General features: G+C 34.2%; 1 protein-coding gene across 2 annotated transcripts; it reads right to left on the bottom strand.

Moving 5' to 3' along the window:
- Positions 1-7,355: 7,355 nt before the first annotated feature.
- Positions 7,356-16,413, bottom strand: LOC145267021 (Fanconi anemia group C protein homolog). Of its 2 annotated transcripts, none has more exons than XM_080122940.1 (2): positions 16,214-16,413; positions 7,356-11,789 (listed from the first exon to the last, which is right to left on the bottom strand). In XM_080122940.1, exon 2 carries the CDS (start codon positions 9,240-9,242, stop codon positions 7,377-7,379), a length of 1,866 nt encoding a protein of 621 aa, XP_079979066.1. In that variant the 5' UTR covers positions 9,243-11,789; positions 16,214-16,413; the 3' UTR covers positions 7,356-7,376. The 2 variants fall into 2 exon arrangements, with proteins under 2 accessions (XP_079979066.1, XP_079979065.1); XM_080122939.1 differs by having other exon boundaries at positions 16,218-16,413.
- Positions 16,414-19,935: the final 3,522 nt, after the last annotated feature.

Raw genomic sequence — 19,935 nt, 5'->3', positions numbered from 1 at the left:
CCCATTTTAGTAATGACCAGGCTCAACGTTGCTTAACTTTGCTGATCTGACGGGAACCGGTGTGTCAACGTGATTATGCCGTACAAACATTAACATTATTATAGCTCGTTTTAGAAAAACTGGCCTCGGGTTTAGCCGCTCCGTAAACATCAAAAAGGGCGTCAGGTAAGGACATACACTTTCAGCAATCCTGTTCTGTGTTGCACTCACTGCGGTTATGCTCAAAATAAAAGACAAAGCAGTTTTTCTATAGGTGGACCGATCCTCTCCAACCTGTTGTACGCTAGTGACATTGCTCTTGTTAATAAATGCATAACAAGTTTTTGTTAACGTATTAGCAAAGAATGCAGAGGACATAGGGTTCCTTACATCGTATCCTTGCGGCCATCCATGGAAAAGATAGGTCGACTGCATAAACGAAGATCTGAAGAGCACCTGCCTCAAATCTAAGCAAACAATGAATTACGAGAGATGACAAATGAAGATCGGACCTGGTTGACACAGCCGAACTCCCAACCCTCGGACACGGTGGAAGAAAGTGAAATAACTGACAAATTTCCAGCTGACTACGATATGGTCGTCTTCAAGTCCAATGTAAACAAGTTCTTGATGAGAAGTTCCCCTTAAGAAATCCAATTTATCAAATTTATACTTTTAACAATTACTATATTGTCCCTTTTTAACACTCTTTAACCCTTATCCTCGAGTGGCCTCCGGGCCTTAATAACTGGCGATTTCTTTGTCAAAAAAAAAAAAAAATGTAACTAGAAAGCAGAAAACTAAAAAAATACAAATCAAAACACTGTAAAGTTAGCATTTTTTGGATTAGCATTGTTCCAGATGTATATTATCTAAAATAAAAAATATTTCTCAAAGTAAAAATGACAAATGATTGGTTGGGAGGGAAGGCAAACTTCTACCTCTCCCTATACACAGTTCTTGAGCCGAAATCCAATTTATCAAATTTACACTTTTAACGATTACTATATTGTCCCTTTTTAACACTCTTTAACCCTTATCCTCGAGTGGCTTCCGGGCCTTAATAAGTAGCGATTTCTTTGTTAAAAAAAAAAAAAAAAAAAACGTAACTAGAAAGCAGTCGTAAGTAAAAAGGAAAAAAAAAAAAAAACGAAGGCAAACGTCTACCTCTCTCGACTCTTTCTCCTTCCTAACCCTAACCCTCTCTCGACTCTTTCTCCTTCATCAAACTCATTCCTCTCTAGTTGGACATACAGGCAACTCGCCTGCCCCCCTCTCCTGTGGGGCTGGACACCAGAGTTCAAGCAAAGACCATATGTGGGGGAAACCCCACATATAAGACCTTGGTCAATGTAGGGGCAACCCTTCATACCAATTGTCACTATCCAGCTCCCTGCCTCTCCGGGGAGCTGGTCCCCATTTCCCCTCCCCTCCTCACTTTAAAAATCAGCCTTGTGCATAATTTGCTTGGTGGGGGAGCAAATAAATACCAACTCTCCTTTCTCTAGATTCCTCGCAGGGTTACCTGATGTTGCCTGTAGTAACATATTTCTATTAAAACTTATCTCTTCCTCCTCCTCTTTCTTTTCTACCCACCCCATTCTTCTCTCTAATATATATATATATACACACACACACACATTTTCACAGATTCCTAAATAAATGAATCAGCATAAGGGAATAAACGCTTTACATCAGAGTTACTCCCCTTTAGTTAATACATCAAATGGAGGGAAAACAGACCATCCACCCAACCCAATATGCATCAATTTAGAATCCAAGAACGAATAACTTTCGGCTTAATTTTAAATATTATTCATCCGGAACAATTTTGTGGGTGTTTATTTTGTAGTTTTAGCATTTTAGCCACACAAATAAACTGCTACCTGGATTTTTTTGTATCATATTTCTATTAAAATTTTGTTCTATCTTTCCTTGACTTGCCAAAGTGTTTTTTTATATAAGTTGACAAATCTTCTCCAATCTCTCCTTCACTGATGACATCACTCTTGTTAATGAATGCACACATTAACTTCAAGTTTTTATTAATGTATTAGCAAAGAATGCAAAGCAGATAGGATTAAAAATAAACCCAGAGAAAACAGAATGTATGTCTACAGCTAAATCATTGTTTAACCTAAACATGACTTTTCACAGTAAACCCATCAAACAGGTCACCCAATTCATAAACTGACTTTCTCCAGTGGTCACCAGACAACATTGAAACACAGAATTGGGTTGGGTTGGGCAGCTTTCCAAAAACACACCATCATTCTAAAATAAAAAAGGGTGCCAATAACTTTTAAAGTAAAAGTTTATGTCCTCCCAGTAGTTTTATATGGCCTTGATTGTATCGCATGGACTAAATAACTAGCCAATTGCATTGAGGTATTTCAAAATCACGTGATGCATTTCATTATGGGACATCGCCAGATCGAAAAAAAAAAAAAAAAAAATATCCATTCTTGGTCTAACTACTTCCCTACCCCATCTATTTGATAAAATCAAAAGTAAAACCCTTAAACGTTTTTGGCCATGTCAAACGATCAACCACTGTCAAAGTTATGCTTTTATGTTATAAGGCAAAAGATACAGAGGAAAGCCAAGGAGAAGGTGGAGAGAAAATGGATGAAAATTTTTGTTGGGGGACAATTGTGTGACCTCTACTTTTGCTGTCATCCAGGTTGGACCGCCCCTCTTCCCTGCTCCCTTCTAGCTACGCCATTGACCTCCCACCCCCACCCACAGTGCACCGGAAAGAAGCTTCACATGCTTCCCCGCTGTTACTTAGTCCACAATACATTGCAGTTTATATTGCACTGTAGAGAATCTACTGTTGATGTTATAAAATTATCTGTTAAATAATGGTTTCACTTAAAGTTAAATTTAAAACACAAAAGTCTAGTATCATGGTTCAGCTGTGCTTTAAACAGAAACATTAATTTTGAACCAACTGTTGATTTTATGAAATTATTTTACGTAATGACTTGAATTAAAGTTAAACGTACAAAAGTAAAGTATTATGGTTCACTTGTGCTCAAAAAAGAAACATTCACTTCGAATGCGCCCCTGTCTTATAAAAGAATCTACAGTTGATTTTATGAGCTGGGCCTTTCTCTTTGTGCAATGAGAAAACTTTTCAAATGCACTCGTGATGTTAAGTTGTATAAAAGTGTTAACTTTGCTCAAAATTGGATTTCCTTCTTTAATAGAATATTTTTGATGATTGATTTGCAATAATTATTGGAAGCATTCCAATAAAAACCCCACGTAAGAACACTCCCAGACACATCAAGTACCTTTGTGGGAAATTAAAAAAAAAATTTCTGAAGTCCATAGGGAACAAAATCACACACACAGGTGCTCGTCTGAACTCCAATCTCTGGTCCCCCCTCGTCAATCTTTCATGAAAAACACCCGTCTAGCTGAATCCACTGTGAAAAATTTCCCCCACTCTATATCTGTGCCTAAATCAAAACGCGGATTCCATGAACAAAGCTTCTTTCTTAGAACTGCACGCCTGTGGAACTCTGTTCCTTCTGCCTGCTTCCCACCGGACTACAACTTGGATGTCTTCAAGTCCAATGTTAATAAATTCCTAATAAACTGCCCCCTTAAGTAAACACTTCATCAAATCTCCACACTAACGTAATGTACTTGCAATAACCCTTATCCCTGAGTGGCTTCCGGGCCTTGATAAGTGGTGATCACTGTGTAAAAAAAAAAAAAAAGTTCCTTTTATATAGTAGAGACATATATATATTTGGTTTAAACTTTTCAAATAATTTTTTAAAAACTGTAACCAAACTTCCTATACATATACCATATATTATATATATATATATATATATATATATATATATATATATATATATGCAGGAGTGCCTCAGGGGTCTATCTTTGGACCTCTGTTATTCCTAATATTCATAAATGACCTCCCTGACAAAATTGCCTGTGAGATGGATATATATGCTGACAACACCATGCTCTATAACAGACATGAAAGGAAAACAAATGAACACATATCTAAAGAAATGGGAGAAACATTAGAGGATGGCCTCCAATCTGTAGTGGAATGGGGACAAAAATGGATGGTCACATTCAACGCTGCCAAGACTAAACTTGTTTCCTTTAATAATTACAAGAAACCTTCCCTACCACCAGTAGCAATGGCCAATGACTCTTTATCTGAAAGTACATCTTTTAAACTCCTCAGCCTAACATTCACAGGAAACATGAGTTGGAACAATTACATTGAGAACATTGCCAGGACCACTGCGAAGAAGGTGGGTTCTCTTTACCGTGCTAGAAAGATATTAATGCCCGAAACAATCTTATACCTCTATAAGGTCACCATTCGCCCATGTATGGAGTATTGTTGTCATATTTGGGCTGGTGCATCTACCACTAGTCTCTCACTCCTAGACAAGGTTCAAAAGAGAGTCGTCAATCTGATAGGTCCTTAACTGTCATCTAAACTTCACCCTTCTCTCCCATCGACGGAATGTTGCATTCCTCTGCCCCATCGACGGAATGTTGCATTCCTCTGCCTGTTCTACAAGTACTTTAATAGTGAATGCTCTGACGAACTGCAAGCACTTGGCCCCCTCAACAAAATCCCCCCCCCCTTCACAGTAGAGATCCCTAGATGCAAGAGAGCCTTTTACTCCAGTAGTTTCTTCCCCAGAACCGCTACACTTTGGAATTCCCTTCCGGGTCCCTGCTTCCCCAACTGTACTGACATGCAGAAGTTCAAGTGTAACGTGAACCGACATCTTGCTACCCAACTCCCTACATAGTACCCCTGTAGCTTATGTCCCTGATAATAGCTCCCTACATCAAAGTGGCGATGTGCCTTGTTTTGGGTGAAAATGCAATAAAAAAATTTTTTTAAATTATATATATATATATATATATATATATATATATATATATATATATATATATAAATAACTACTTCATTTACTCACATAAATTTAATATACGAAAGTATAGATTTATGCGTAAACTTTAAGTATTTACTTCAAAAGTGCTCAATACGTAGGTAGAGCTAGTTAGTAATTTATAAAATATATATGACGATTAAGCTACACTGAATATTCTGCGTTTCATCCACTATAGGATTCGTCAGGCTTATGCGCGAATTTTGTGGTTGCTTCTTGTTTTTATATATGTTGAGGATTTCTAGTTAGCCAATCAGCTTTCTAGTATCCACCGCGCCCCCTCCTATCAGCCAATGGGCATGCATTTTATCGAACAAAGGATCTGTTTTAGAACTAGGTTAGTGGTTTAAGGTAGATCTTTTCCTTCCTTTTTTTTTTATATATATATATATATAAATATACCTATGTGTACACACATACATGCACATATATATACATATATATATATATACATATATGTGTGATCGTTTATGTATATTCATGTTTATTTAATTTATTTATTTGTTTGTTTTCTATTGTTATTGTTAGTTTTAAAGCTATTTTGTATCGCTATCCTAGAGTAAGTTTTATTTTGTGAACACAATTGTTTGCTATTTCTCGTCTACAGTTTAATAGATTTTGAGGTTCTTTAAAGTACAGGATAGCAAATTTTTCATGGAGGCATAATTTACATGGGTCGTCTAAATGTCTGCACGTGGTAGCTTGTCTCATTATTTTCCATTCGACTACCAGCGAATGTCCGCTTTCTTTGAGTTCCCAGTATTTATTCGCTAGTGTTGTTTTTATACGCATAAGCCTGACGAATCCTATAGTGGATGAAATGCAGAATATTCAGTGTAGCTTAATCGCCATATATATTTTATAAATTACTATAATATATATATATATATATATATATATATATAATATATATATGTATAATATATATATATATATGTATAATATATATATATATATGTATAATATACATATATAATATATATATAATATATATATATATTTATAATTTAATAACTGAAGATAGAAAGATGATGTCACAAAGGGATGAAGTCATAGATTAAAATAGGTTTATGACATTTTAAAGATCGTTTATGATGTCATAAATGTTGAATTTAAAAATTTGAACAAAATAACTATAGAGCGTCTCAATATCTACAGAATGCCAACATCAATATATTACATATGAACGAGTTCTCAGTGGAATTTCCACAGGTCCCACTAGTCAATAATTAATATTACTTGTGTGACTTTATAATAAACATCAAGCTATTTTTTTGAGATGAGGATTGCTTATTTGTATTATTATTCATCGGACTATTGTTCTCATCTTGAGTGGGATTTTCACAACGTTTTGGTCGATATAACCTCCGACCTTCTTCAGGTGTATCTTGTCGAACTCAGGAATGTTTCTGTCGAACTCAGGAATTTGGACGGAATTTCGAGCTGAACCCTTTATTTACTTCACGGGGGTAGCGTGCTCTTGTTCCGTCAGCCATGACTAGATAGAGGTCCTAAGTAATTCGCAAATGTATATTTCGGTCGCCCACACTGAGGATTGTCCGCAATGACCCGTGGGTAGTGGTTAGAATATTGGAAAAAATCAATTGTAAAAGTGATATTCTCCTGAAGGTTGAAGGTTCAATCCTCAGTGTAGGCAATCGAAATATACATTTGCGAATTACTTAGGACCTCTATCCAGTCATGACTGGCAGAACATGAGCACGCTACCCTCGTGGAGTAAATAAAGGGTTCCGCTCGAGATTCCGTCTAAATTTCCGAGTTCGGCAGAAGCATTCCCGAGTTCGACAAGATACACCTGAAGAAAGTTGGAGGTTATACCGACCGAAACGTGAATGAGACCTTTTATTATTCGAGAAGAACAGATTACTATCACCATCTTGCATTCTTACTTAGAAACGCTGGTATGTATATTAGTGTTGGGACGATTAATCGGAATCAGGAATCGGAAAAATTGGAGCTTTTGGGGCATCGGAATCAGAAAAATTTTAGCCTATTTTCTGATGCCAAGACCGGTTCCTTAAATTATCTTTTTTTTTATTTGATTTTGGTTTAAGAAACATCTTCCACTGTTTGTAGTAAATACTTGGTTATTAAAACTTTTAGTAAGACTAAAATCTCTAGATCACTCTCTCACAAGTGTGTCTTTACGTTTGGGAAAATATTGGCACATTTAAGATCTGTTTTTACGGTAATCAGGACAAAAGACACTTTTACAAGTAAACATTTAGAGATTTATAAAGAATCGGAATCGGTAATTGTATCGGAATTGCGAATTTAGTATGGAATCAGTAATTGTATCGGAATTGCGAATTTGGTATGGAATCAGTAATTGTATTGGAATTGGGAAAAATATTGGAATCGTCCCATTACTAATATATATATCTCTAGGTATATGACACAGAGAGGAAGAAATTGGATTAAACAACCATTTTTTTATTGGGAATAAGCATTAATAATTTCTGTACAAGCTTGCAAGGATTTTACAAGAACTTCAGGATTCGTATCATTTGTGTCACTTTCCAACTGTAGCTTCTCTCGACAAATGCTGATGCTGCGGAGATAATTATGTCTCATCTTTGGTTGATCTAATGGAAGAATAGTCTGAGCAGATAACAAGAACATTGCCTGCGATTGCAGATTTTTAAAACCGGATACTAATTCCATGAGATCACTATCCGTCCAATTTAAGTCGTGTTCATCTGCAGTCATGAAACACGTTAAGACCAAACAGCGGATTAAAGGTTCTATGATAGTATCAATATTTCCGGTACGAGAAGCATTCAGTTTTGAAAGACCTTCTTTAAGATCCTGAGTGTTGTTGCTTTTAAATATAGTTTTCATATTTGAAATTATTTCGGACAGGGTCGATAAAACCTGCTGGTTACCAGCGTAGAGGGGCTGGTAGAACCAGATAAGTAGGTAAAGACAGTCAGGGATATGCTTCTTCGCTAATATAAATAACTGCTGGTAAAGATATGGTAAAAGTTTTAAGGTAAAGTGCTGGGTGTAAAGCCAGACTTCTTTGACGGATGTTTGTTTTACACACGTCTCATTATAAAGGTCTTGAATACAAGAACTTAGATTTTTTATGCAGAGAGGGGATGAGGCCAAATCTTGGCATGGAAAGACAATTTGAAAATGTTTTACGAAATTCATTAAACATGATGGATAGAGAGATGAGAGTGAAAATGTTTCTTCCGTTCTGGAGGATTTTAATAAATTTTCATGGACGGAGTCATAGAATAGAGAAATGATCGTCAATACCGCTTGTCGGCCTGATGTACGACTGGTAATCTCTGGTTGGGTAAGAGAATGAAGAATCTTTGTTGTCATATGAAATAGCTGATAGTCCATCGCGCAAGATTGGGGAAGATGTCTGGATTCGATTAAAGATTTAATTTGCTGTGTGGGCGCACAGTTATTCCACTTTTTTATAGCCTGCGTGATTAAGGCAAGGATTTCTTGTTCAAGACTCGGTAAATAAGACGTCCACAGCTTCAGCAAGCTTTTCTTATTTAGACACACTTTATTTACCTCCGCGGAACCGTCTCCGCGAAAAATCAAACCATGGTCGTTATCATTACTATCAGTGTATATACAAGTCTGTAACTCTGTGATCTTCTTAAAAAACTTTTCAATCGGCTCCGAATCGGAATGGATTGAAAAGAGATCCATGAACGTGTCGACTAACGCTAAAAAATGTTCGTCTTTATTGTAGATAAGAAAGATTAGCATCCGACAAATATCGTCAACATTTTGCGGGACTTTGCTCGCGCAAGGCAGCAAATAACCGTTGAATGTCATTGTTTTGTTTTTAAGGTCGGTAACTTGTTGGTTTAATACCGCGACGGCTTTCTGGTAAGTGACATTCGAAGTATTACCGACGTGTTCAAACAGCACCTCCTGTTCGCGCGGTAAACAGATGGCATTTCTGATCTGAAACAAAACCCAACTTTTTGCTTTCTGTTCAAAGTGTGTCGTTGGTTGTTTGACGTAGAGTTTCAGGGTGCATTCGGTTATCAGCATCGAAAGGGTCGGGTTTAGCGCTAAAACACTGATCTGATTGAGCCGTCCCAAAAAATGACACAAATCCGGAAAGTCTGTCAAAGTTTTATCCACATTGTCATATTGTTCCAGTGTAGATTTTAAGTTGAAAAGGATCTGTTGGATCAGCTCGATTCTTCCAGAGATGAAGTTCTCAGTCGAGCGTGTCACTTTGTTATGCAGATCAAAGGTGAGATTTGTTAAAATGTCGGAAATATTTTTCCTTAAATCCTGAGGATTCAGTTCTGTTTCCATGATGATGTTACACTTCCAAACACAAAATGTCTATTTTTTTTATTTATTTATCTTTTTTTCTTCATTTATTTTTTTATTTATTTATCTTTTTTTCTTCATTTATTTTTTTATTTATTTATCTTTTTTTCTTCATTTATTTTTTTATTTATTTATCTTTTTTTCTTCATTTATTTTTTTATTTATTTATCTTTTTTCTTCATTTATTTTTTTATTTATTTATCTTTTTTTCTTCATTTATTTTTTTATTTATTTATCTTTTTTCTTCATTTATTTTTTTATTTATTTATCTTTTTTTCTTCATTTATTTTTTTATTTATTTATCTTTTTTTCTTCATTTATTTTTTTATTTATTTATCTTTTTTTCTTCATTTATTTATTTATCTTTTTTCTTCATTTATTTTTTTATTTATTTATCTTTTTTCTTCATTTATTTTTTTATTTATTTATCTTTTTTTCTTAATTTATTTTTTTATTTATTTAGCTTTTTTTTTTACGAAGACCAAATGTTCGTATTTTAAAAGTTTGTGCTCTTGACACTAAAAAAAGAGAGACAGTTGCAAAAGTTATCCAAATTTGGCGACATTCCCTCGAACAGCTAGACTTTGGAATTCCCTTTCTGCTACCTGCTTCCCTGATTGTACTGATATGCAGAAATTTAAATGTAACGAAAACTTATCAATCTTTTTTAGGCATGGCACCAATTAGTAGATTTTTACGTCCAAACACAAACCGTTTACTGTTTTTTTTTCTTTTTTTTTTTTTCTGAAGACCAAATGTTTGTGTTTTAAAAGTTTTGTGTTATGACCAATGGCAAGGTTTCAAGCAAATTTAAAAGTCTGATGACAAAAACTGAAAAAGAACATGTAGACTATGTCGAGTTCTTGGCAATGGAAATATTCGATATATATGCAGAAGTTCAAATGTCACGTAAAGCAATATCTTGTTAATCTTTCTTAGGCATCGTCCCAATTAGTAGTCCCTTATGTCCAAGTGGTAACATGCATTGTTTGTAGTTAAAGTAAGTAAAAACAAAAATTTTGGAGTAGCTTCCATAACGAACACAAAACAAGCTCCAGTTTCTTTAATGACGATGTAAACAAAATATCAACTCCTGGCTCCGTCTTATACCTGCATAATTGAAGGTCTTTTTCCATGGATGTAAGAGAGCCTTCTACTCCAGTAGTTTTTTCCCCAGAACCACTAGACTTTGGAATTCCCTTCCAGGTTCCTGCTTCCCCAACTGTACTGACATGCTGTACTGACATGCAGAAGTTCAAGTGTAATGTGAACTGACATCTTGCTGCCCAACTCCCCACATAGTACCCCTGTAGCTTATGTCCCTGATAGTAGCCCCCTACATCAAAGTGGCAATGCGCCTTGTTTGGGGTGAACATGTAATAAAAAAAAAATTAAAAAAAGTGTTTTTTTTTTATGATTACCAAAGATTAGATAAGCCAATAGAACTATTAAAGGGGGATAACTCCTTTTCTGTTTCTCGTTTTCCTTTGCTATTTGAGTTCTAGAGTGGAGATGTGAGAACAGGACAAAGATTTATTAAGATTATCATAAGATATAGAAGTCTATAAAGATTTTAATCAGATTTAAGCAAGGTTTTAATCGAATTTAAGTAAAACATGAAGAAAGATTGAAGGTAAAAGTGAACGCACAAACTATGCCGAGTTCTTTTCTATAAAAAATGAAGGCCAGTTGTAAACGTTATTCAAATTTGGTAAAATATCCAATATATTTTAGTTGGAGGTCTATTTTCTCAAGACATGTTTTTTTTTTATATGACAAAATAGTAGTTTTTAGGACGATAGAACTAATTATCAAAGGGAGCTAACTCCTTTTTTGTTTCAGGCTAAGTTATCTCACTTTTTTTTTGTTACGCGAGTTCTGGGATGAAGATGCGAGAAGAGGATGAAGACCAAATGTTTGTATTTTTAAAGATCCGTGTAAAGATTTTAATTGTATTTAAACGAGGCCAAAACAGAATGCGAATGTGCAAACTTCGGTCACGTTCACTGATATAAAAAGAAAAACCAATTACCAACGTTATTCAAATTTGATAAAATATCCAATGTATTTCATATTGCGGCATTTACGTTGTGTGGATTGATCTGGCTTCCTTCAACGGAGGAAATTCTTAAGGAACGTAAAATTCACAAGTGGTCACCATCAGGGGAGATAACAACATTAGTTTTTGCAGGTTGTTTTTGCGGAGAGGTTGAAGAGCTACACCTAGTCCTTCTCTATTCCCTCATTATTTCCATGTAAAGTGCTCGACTGAGCTCCAATCTCAGATTTTCCAACTTTCACAACAAGAACTCATCTTATTACCGCATGTGTCAAATGGACTTTCCATGAACAGACTTATTTGCTATGAAAAGTACGATCTGTTGTAACAGTTATTCAAATCTCACTAGCATATCCGATGTTTGAAGTCCCGTGCAGATTCCCACGAGTCGGACAAAATACGCCTAGCGAGGGCTGGAAAGTACATCAGCTGCAACATCGTTAGAGTAACACCCAAGATGAGAACAAGATCTGAAATAAAAAGCCGATCCTTCAAATATAAAAACAGGAATAAAAATGAAAATCTGAGTAGAAAGAAAAAGAAAAACAAAATGGATTCTAAAAACAGGGTGCAAGTACATTATCATAGCAGAATTCAAAACTTTTTGAAATTTGAATTTCAAGACAAACAAACGGTTTCTACCTGTCATGTTACACTGATGAATATATTAAAAAATTATGAAAAACAATCAGGCACAAAAATAATTATTAAAGAAAACATTTTTTGACGAAAATTAGCAAAAATAAAATGCCTGACTAAAAAACATGAGAGAGTTTCAAGGGGAGGTAAATAGTGTGTAACAATAGCCTGTAACTATAGGACTGTTGGTGATTTTTCCCCACTCTTTGTTTGTGCCTGGATCGGGCCGTGGATTCCATGGACAAAGCTTCCTTCCTGGAGGTGCGCGCCTGTGGAGCTCTCTTCCGTTTGCCTGTTTCCCACCTGACTACAACTTGGATGTGTTATGTAATGGATATCTGGGACCATCCGATACATAACGGTTAAAATAAACCTTTTTAAGAAACTCGAAAGGAGGGCATCGAATATCGATTGTCCACCAGACAAAGTGACAAAAGTAATTACGGCGTGAACAGAAAAATCGGACGACAATTTTTTGTTTACAAAGTAAAGTGATTGTGGGGGAGATCGCATATTTTGCTGGAATGGGACATTCCTTTGCGAGAACAAAGAAAGATTGGAATATCCTGGAAAAAACAATTATGGTCAAGGCTGGAACGTGTTGTAAAGACACGTGTAATAAACAAAAACGATAGTCGCCCAACTAAGAAAAAATGGGTTACTGGAGATCTGGGTCAAATGCAAGCAATGCATTTGTAAACAAAGCTAAAACTTGCCTGGGAATTGAAGAATCAATTATCGACAATAAATGAATTAACCAATCAAATGCAAGCCAGCGGAGATTGTAATAGTGGAAAAATACGGGAACAAAAAAATCCTGTGAATATAACGATATGATTTTTGGAGTCAGAGAGCAGAAGTAGGTCTGAGGACCGCCGAAGGACGTGCGATTGTCGAAGTGAAATCGCGTCCCCCCCCCTCCGATCGCTCAATGAAAGGAAAGCCAAGCCGCAGAAATTAACTATTTGATAAACTGCATGTAAGGCTTTAGTTAAAAATACATTTTTATACAAAAAGCAATCGTGACTTACGTCTTTCCTTTATGTTCTGAGTTACGCCTGATCGTTATGGCATATCAAAACTTTGTTTCAGATACCGGCGTTGTTATGACAAGCTGGACAATTGATAAGTCAGCTCGAATGAAAAATGCCCGGTCAAGGGGGAAATAACCATGCTGTCTTAGCAGTTGCCATGACAACCGTTTAGCTCGGGTCGTAAACAAGTTACACTAGCGGACGATCAATGAAATTGACGGCTACTGCGTTTTTGTTACAAACCTACTAACTACAACTGTTCCCAACCTGGGATCCTGCGCAACGTAACAGATGTCTTCAAGTTCAACATGAAGAAGTTCCTGATGAGCCGCCCCCTTAAGTAAGACACTTTATCAGGTCTCCAATATTAACGATTACTATGATATTGTCCCATTGATTACTGTACACGCAATAGCCTGTATCCCCGAGTGGCTTCCAGGCCTTGATAAGTGGTGACCTCCTTGTAAAAAAAAAAAAAAGAAGTCAATTTAAAAAAAATAAATTGTGCTTTTGCCTTGTTTTTAGCATAACTGAGTTACTGTCCTTATTATTATGCCATGTCTTCCGAAAGAAATATGGCAACGTTTTTTTATGATAAAGATTGAAAACTTGTGTGTTTTTTTTTTTTTTTTAATAATGCTGTAATATTTAAGTACTTTCGAAGTGCCAATTAAGTAACTATTTACAATGCCTCCCCACGGGATAGAGTTAGACACCAGGGTCGTTTTTTAACGTGGAGAAAAGGTACAAAAATTAAAAATTGTCTCAGTCGTGAAGGACTGTTTCTTCACCGAAAGAGAACAAGAAATGGAAGTGCAGCATCTGAAGAACAGATACTACACTTTGATCTTGATCAAAATGCTTTTAGTCGAAATCGACACAAAGTCAGTAGATACTATTTGTTTTATTTGTAAATTGATTTTTTCGATTTCCAAATTTAGCTATTAGTATTATAGTGCAGTTGCATCAAAAAGAGAGAGAGAGAGAAAGAGAGGTTATTTATCATTTTTTTTTACAAGGAAGTCACAACTTATCAAGGCTCAAAGGCTACTCAAGGATAAGGGTTAATGAATGTAAAGTGTCATAATTGTTAATGGCGCAGATTGGGTAGAATTTGGATTATTTAAGACAGCTCAACAAGAACTTGTTTACATTGGACTTGAGTACTACCATATTGTAGTTAGCCAGTGGAACAGTGTTTCGCAAACAGGTAGTTCTAGGAAAGAAGCTTTGTTCATGGAATTTGCGTTTAGATTTAGGCACAGATAGAGAGTGGGGAGAATTGTTGATAGTGGTTGTAGAGTGTCGAGTATTTTTGTGAAAGTTTGGCAAGAGGGAAGGGATCATTTATTATGTTTCGCTATCTCTGATTAGACCATATTGTGGACTGACATGAGCATTCTTATGACAGTTTTCTGGACCTTACTACTTACTATATGTAACAATATTGGGGTACGTTTTATAATCCACAGAGATTCAAAAAAGTGGTAAAAAAGTTCAAATATATAACAAACATATAAACAAATGTAAGTGTAAAGGCAAGATAAGTTACTCCTCTACCTATCTAAGTTTTTAGTGGTTTTACTCACTTTAAAACGTTTAATTAGGTCGAAAAATATACAGTGTCTATCGATTGGTACAAAGAAGAAAAATGGCGCCACGATAACCCCAAATAGGTGAAGTTCGGAAAATGAGTTAAAACTAAAAAAAATATACAAAATACTGTTAGAAATCCACCGAATATATGTCACGGACCTTGACACTTTCATTTGAGTTGTCTCCCCCTAACAACAGCTATAAAGATGAGGATAACAGTCCGCAAATCTATATATCTATAAAAGTGAAACTGTGTGTGTGAACATTTCCCTACAAAATTACTCTGTCAATTTTCAGTCTACAGACTCGAGATTCGACATAAAGAGTATTGAGATTTGGGGAAATTTTTTTCATCGGTTTTCGGCCAGATATTTGGCTGTCATGGGGTCAAAGTTCAACGATTTGACCTTTGCAAACTCTACCAAACTTTTGGGTCTAAACACTTGAAATTTGAGATGTAGGTTACTTGGACATGGATCAAACTTTTTAATTTGATTTGAGCCCAAAACAATAAAGGTTAAGGTGTCAAAATTGAGGTTAAAGTTTTAAAAAATTTGACCTCTCAAGCAATTTTTGGTCTAAACATTTGAAATTTTACATAAAGTGTATTCAGACATAGGGCAAGCTTTCTAATAGTTTTTTAGCCGAAAATTTGGCTGGGAAGGAGTCAAAGTTCCAAAGATTTTACCTTTGCGGTCTCTAGCAAACTATTCAGCCAATTTTGGGTTTAAACATTTGAAATTTTACATAAAGAGTATTCAGACATGCAGCAAGCTTTTTAATCATGTTTTTGGGCGAAAATTTGGCTGCTAAGAGAAGAGGTCAAAGTTGAAAAAACTCCCCAGGCAATTTTGGGTCTAAACACTGTAAATTTAAGATGTAGGTTACCTGGACATGAATCAAACCTTTTAATATATATATATATATATATATATATATATACATATGCACATAAAGTTATGAACAGTACATAGGGGCCGAGAAAAGCGGAGCCGGAGCTGTTAATAAATAAATAAATAAAAAAAAAAGTTTTTACTCCGATTTGAGTTGATATTTATTTCAGATTTCATCATGGCCGGCGAAAACAATACGCCTCGCTTGCTCAGAAGATTTGATTTGCTTGAATAAAAAAAAAATACTTGATTAAATTACGTAATTTTTGGAATATGACATCTTCGTTTCTGTACTTTCTTATTTACTTTTAATTGTCGCCATAAGTGCCACTTTGGATAAGCACCAAAATCCAATTTGAAAGACTTTCAAAAGTAAATTAAGATTATATTTACGGACAAAACATAAATTAAAAATAATAATAATAATAATAATAATAATAATAATAATAATAATAATAATAATAATAATTTTATCAAAACATTTTAGGTGAAAATTCAAACGAAATGAAAGAGAGAAATTCTAACAGTCTTTATGATACAATTGAACTTTAACTAGTTTTTGTTCGGTTTGGGATTTTCCAAAAGGTTACATCAGAAATACAGTCAGTTTCTGAGTTAACTTATTTAATATTTACTAATTAATTAACTGACTAAAAGTATCCATGATAAAGATAGAAAATTACTTTTTTTTTTTAAAAGAATCTCGATAAAAACAAAAAAAATGAAACTCACAAACCTTCGCGCAAAATAATAAGACCAGGGACGGATTTGTTATTGAATTCTTAACGTTAAGAGAAAAATTAATAAATTTGCAATTATTTTTGTTAAAATGTATATTTTATAGCTTTATCATATATACGCACGCAGGTGTATACGCATGTATTAGTAAATTATATTAATGATGGATTGTTAAAAATAAAAAAGTCAAGCATATTTTATAATACGTAAAGTACGAAATAATAATCGCTCCCTACAACTATACTGTGCGAGTTATTTCCCTTAGAAGATAAAAACGAAATTTAGAAAATAAATAAATATATACATATTTATATATATATACACACATATATATATATATATATATATATATATATATATATATATATATATATATATATATATATATATATATATGTATATATATATATATGTATATATATATATATATATATATATATATCTTGGCCTTCGGGACAAGATCAAAGTGTAGTATCTGTTCTTCAGATGCTGCATTGCTGCACTTCTATTTCTTGTTCTCTTTCGGTGGAGGAGAAATCCTTCACGACTGAGACAATTTTTATTTTTGTACCTTGTCTCCACGTTAAAAAACGACCCTGGTGTCTAACTCTGTCCCGTGGGGAGGCATAGTAAATAGGTATATATATATATATGTATATATATATATAGGTATATATATATATATGTATATATATATATATATACATATATATATATATATGTATATATATACATATATATATATATGTATATATATACATATATATATATATATATGTATATATATATACATATATATATGTATATATATATATGCATATATATATGTATATATACATATACATATATATACATATATACATATATACATATATATACATATATACATATATATACATATATGCATATATATACATATATACATATATATACATATATACATATATATACATATATATATATACATATACATATATATATACATATATATATATACATATATATGTACATATATATACATATATATATGCATATATATACATATATACATATATATATACATATATATATATACACACATATATATATATACACACACATATATATTTTTTTTTTAAATTTATATATATATATATATATATATATTGTATTATTGGAGCTTAACACGCTATGCCAGTTCTCATAATGAAACCAAAAAAACATTCTTCTTACCTTTCCACGCCACTTTTCACTCGAAAATCGCAAAGAAGAATATTTAATTTATCTTTTCTTTTCGACTTTACGCCAAAAAAAGAGAACATTTACCCAGTCAGTAAAGATTTCTTTCTTTTCTACGGACACAAAAGAAACCACATGAGTGTGATACACAAAAGGGTAAATAAAATTACACTTCTTTTAATAAGCCCAGTCTGACTATTTATTTTCATGAATTTTTCTGAATATTTGTTTTTTATTAATGTTTATGAAAAATTATTTTTAAGGAGCTGTTCGTCGTTTTGCCTGGCAAGCAGCTCACTTCATATCTGTTTATGGTTTTATATTGACTATTTTATTTTATAATTTAAAAAAACAAAACAAAAAAAACAGTCATATTGAGAGGAGAATGTAAGATTCTTTTTTATTATAGACTAGCCTGGGTGCCCGGCGTTGCCTGGGTGTTTGTAAATGTGTGTTGAGCAAAAAAAAAAAAAAGTGGTAATAGGCAGGCAGGCAGGCTCAAACCCATACTGCGAAGGAGAAAAAGAATGTGAAAAAAAAAAGTTAAGTCTTTGCTGTTGCGTCCATCGCCAAACCGGAAGTGACGAATATTTAAATTAATGCTAGTCAATCAAAAAGAGGAGATGACTTTTGAAAATATTGGCGAAAAAAGCGACCTCTTCTTGTAGAAAAGTGCCCAGTTGAGGGTGAAGGAATTAATGTTTTTAGCCAATTTTTTGATATTTGTCATCTGAAGGGTCGAGCTTCAAAACGATATCAATCTTGTGAAAATTTGTGGTCTCTGTCGACAGTTTTAGGCAGACATACATACATATATACATTTAAACAGACAGATGAGATTTATACTATAGATTGTTTTCAAAATTAAAAAGAAATGTGCAAGTGAATTGACATCTGTTCTTTTATAATTTATATGAAAGAATTATTCAGAAAAAGAGCAAAGCAAAATTATGTTGTGTACTGAATTTTCATTGAAAAAAATCTAAATTTTTTAAACCAATCTTTTTTAGCTTTAAATTTGATTATTAATAACTTTCTTATCAAAGTAACTGTTGCAGCCAACACCCGCTACAATATAGGCAGAGACTACTACTCACGACTTTGAGATTTGAAATCTATTTCTCCCTGGCTTGTCCAATCACAAGCCAGCTCTCAGTCACATGACCGAGTATATAAAAGGCGAAATCACAAACCTTTAATCCTCTTTCAACCTGATCATGCCTGGGAGCAGACTTCACCTGGGGCTTAATGTGAGTGCTATGAGCTAGCTATGGCTCTTTTCAAACTCACATTTATTTCCACGTGCTGTACCTAACCGAACATTCTTTTTCATGCTAAAGAACATACAACTCACATGATCCCACAACAACATGTGAACACACTGAATACATTTTCTTTTCTTTCTCGTTTAATCGGCTTCCTCCGTCTCGACAACTACTACCTGTAAACACGTGTAAACAGAACTGAACTGTTCTCTTCTTCAACCAGCTGACATGATATTAATTCTATCTTTACACAAGAACACTTCAACCTATTTACCCGCTTCTCTCTTGTACTGACGCTACTAACAAAGATAACAAATAAAGTTTGTTTATTAATAGTGTTCCTCATCTTTACATGACTTTCTCTTTATTTTCATCCTCTCACGTGATCTTGCCGTTCGCCTTTTTCTTTCTTTTCTTATTTAAATACTTTCTCTTTTTTTTATTTTATTAATACGTATTCCTGGCCTCTTTCCATATTTGTCGTTGTAAAATTCAGTCGAATAAAGCCTGGGGAAAAAAAAGTCTTTTCGGCTTGCATCTCCATTGCATCACAATTTATTCAACTGAATTTTTTTTAACCTAATTTTTATCTCACGGATAAAATTATTTGACTGGACAAACGGAAAACGCCAGGGGAAGGAAAATAAAACCCAACATCGTGGGCGTAAAAAACCAAAGTTGCTCCATAAAAATTAAATCTTTTTTTTTACAAGGTAGTCACCACTTATCAAAGCCCGGAAGCCACTCAGGGATAAGGATTATTGTGTGTACAGTAATCAATGGGATAATATAGTAGTAATCGTTAGTATTGGATATTTGATAAAGCGTCCTACTTAAAGGGGCAGTTCATCAGGAATTTGTTTATGTTGGACTTGAAGACATCCAAGTTGTAGTCAGGTGGGAAACAGGCATACGGAAAAGAGTTCCACAGGTGTGCAGTTCTAAGAAAGAAGCTTTGTTCATGGAATCTACATTTTGATTTAGGCACAGATAAGGAGTGGGGAAAATTATTGACACTGGTTTCAGCTAGATCGGTGTTTTTCATAAAAGATTGGTGAGTGGGGACCAGAAATTAGAGCTCAGACGAGCACTTGCCATGGAAATAACGATAAACAAAGACAGACTCGCAACGTCTCTTCTGTGGGAGAGAGGTTGTAGGGAAGAGAAAAGGGCATCCCCCACTAAGCTACAAAGTCTATTCCGACCGTAGAATTTCATTTATGTAGGGAGAAT

The sequence above is a fragment of the Euprymna scolopes genome, chromosome 42, assembly GCF_053919585.1.
Source record: "Euprymna scolopes isolate OS-2025 chromosome 42, ASM5391958v1, whole genome shotgun sequence".
Taxonomy (NCBI): domain Eukaryota; kingdom Metazoa; phylum Mollusca; class Cephalopoda; order Sepiida; family Sepiolidae; genus Euprymna; species Euprymna scolopes.
This window is presented reverse-complemented; position numbering and strand designations above follow the sequence as displayed.

What these genes read in the sequence shown, in the direction of transcription:
- LOC145267021 (XM_080122940.1), bottom strand. Translation starts at nt 9,242, where the DNA reads ATGGAAACAGAACTGAATCCTCAGGATTTAAGGAAAAATATTTCCGAC.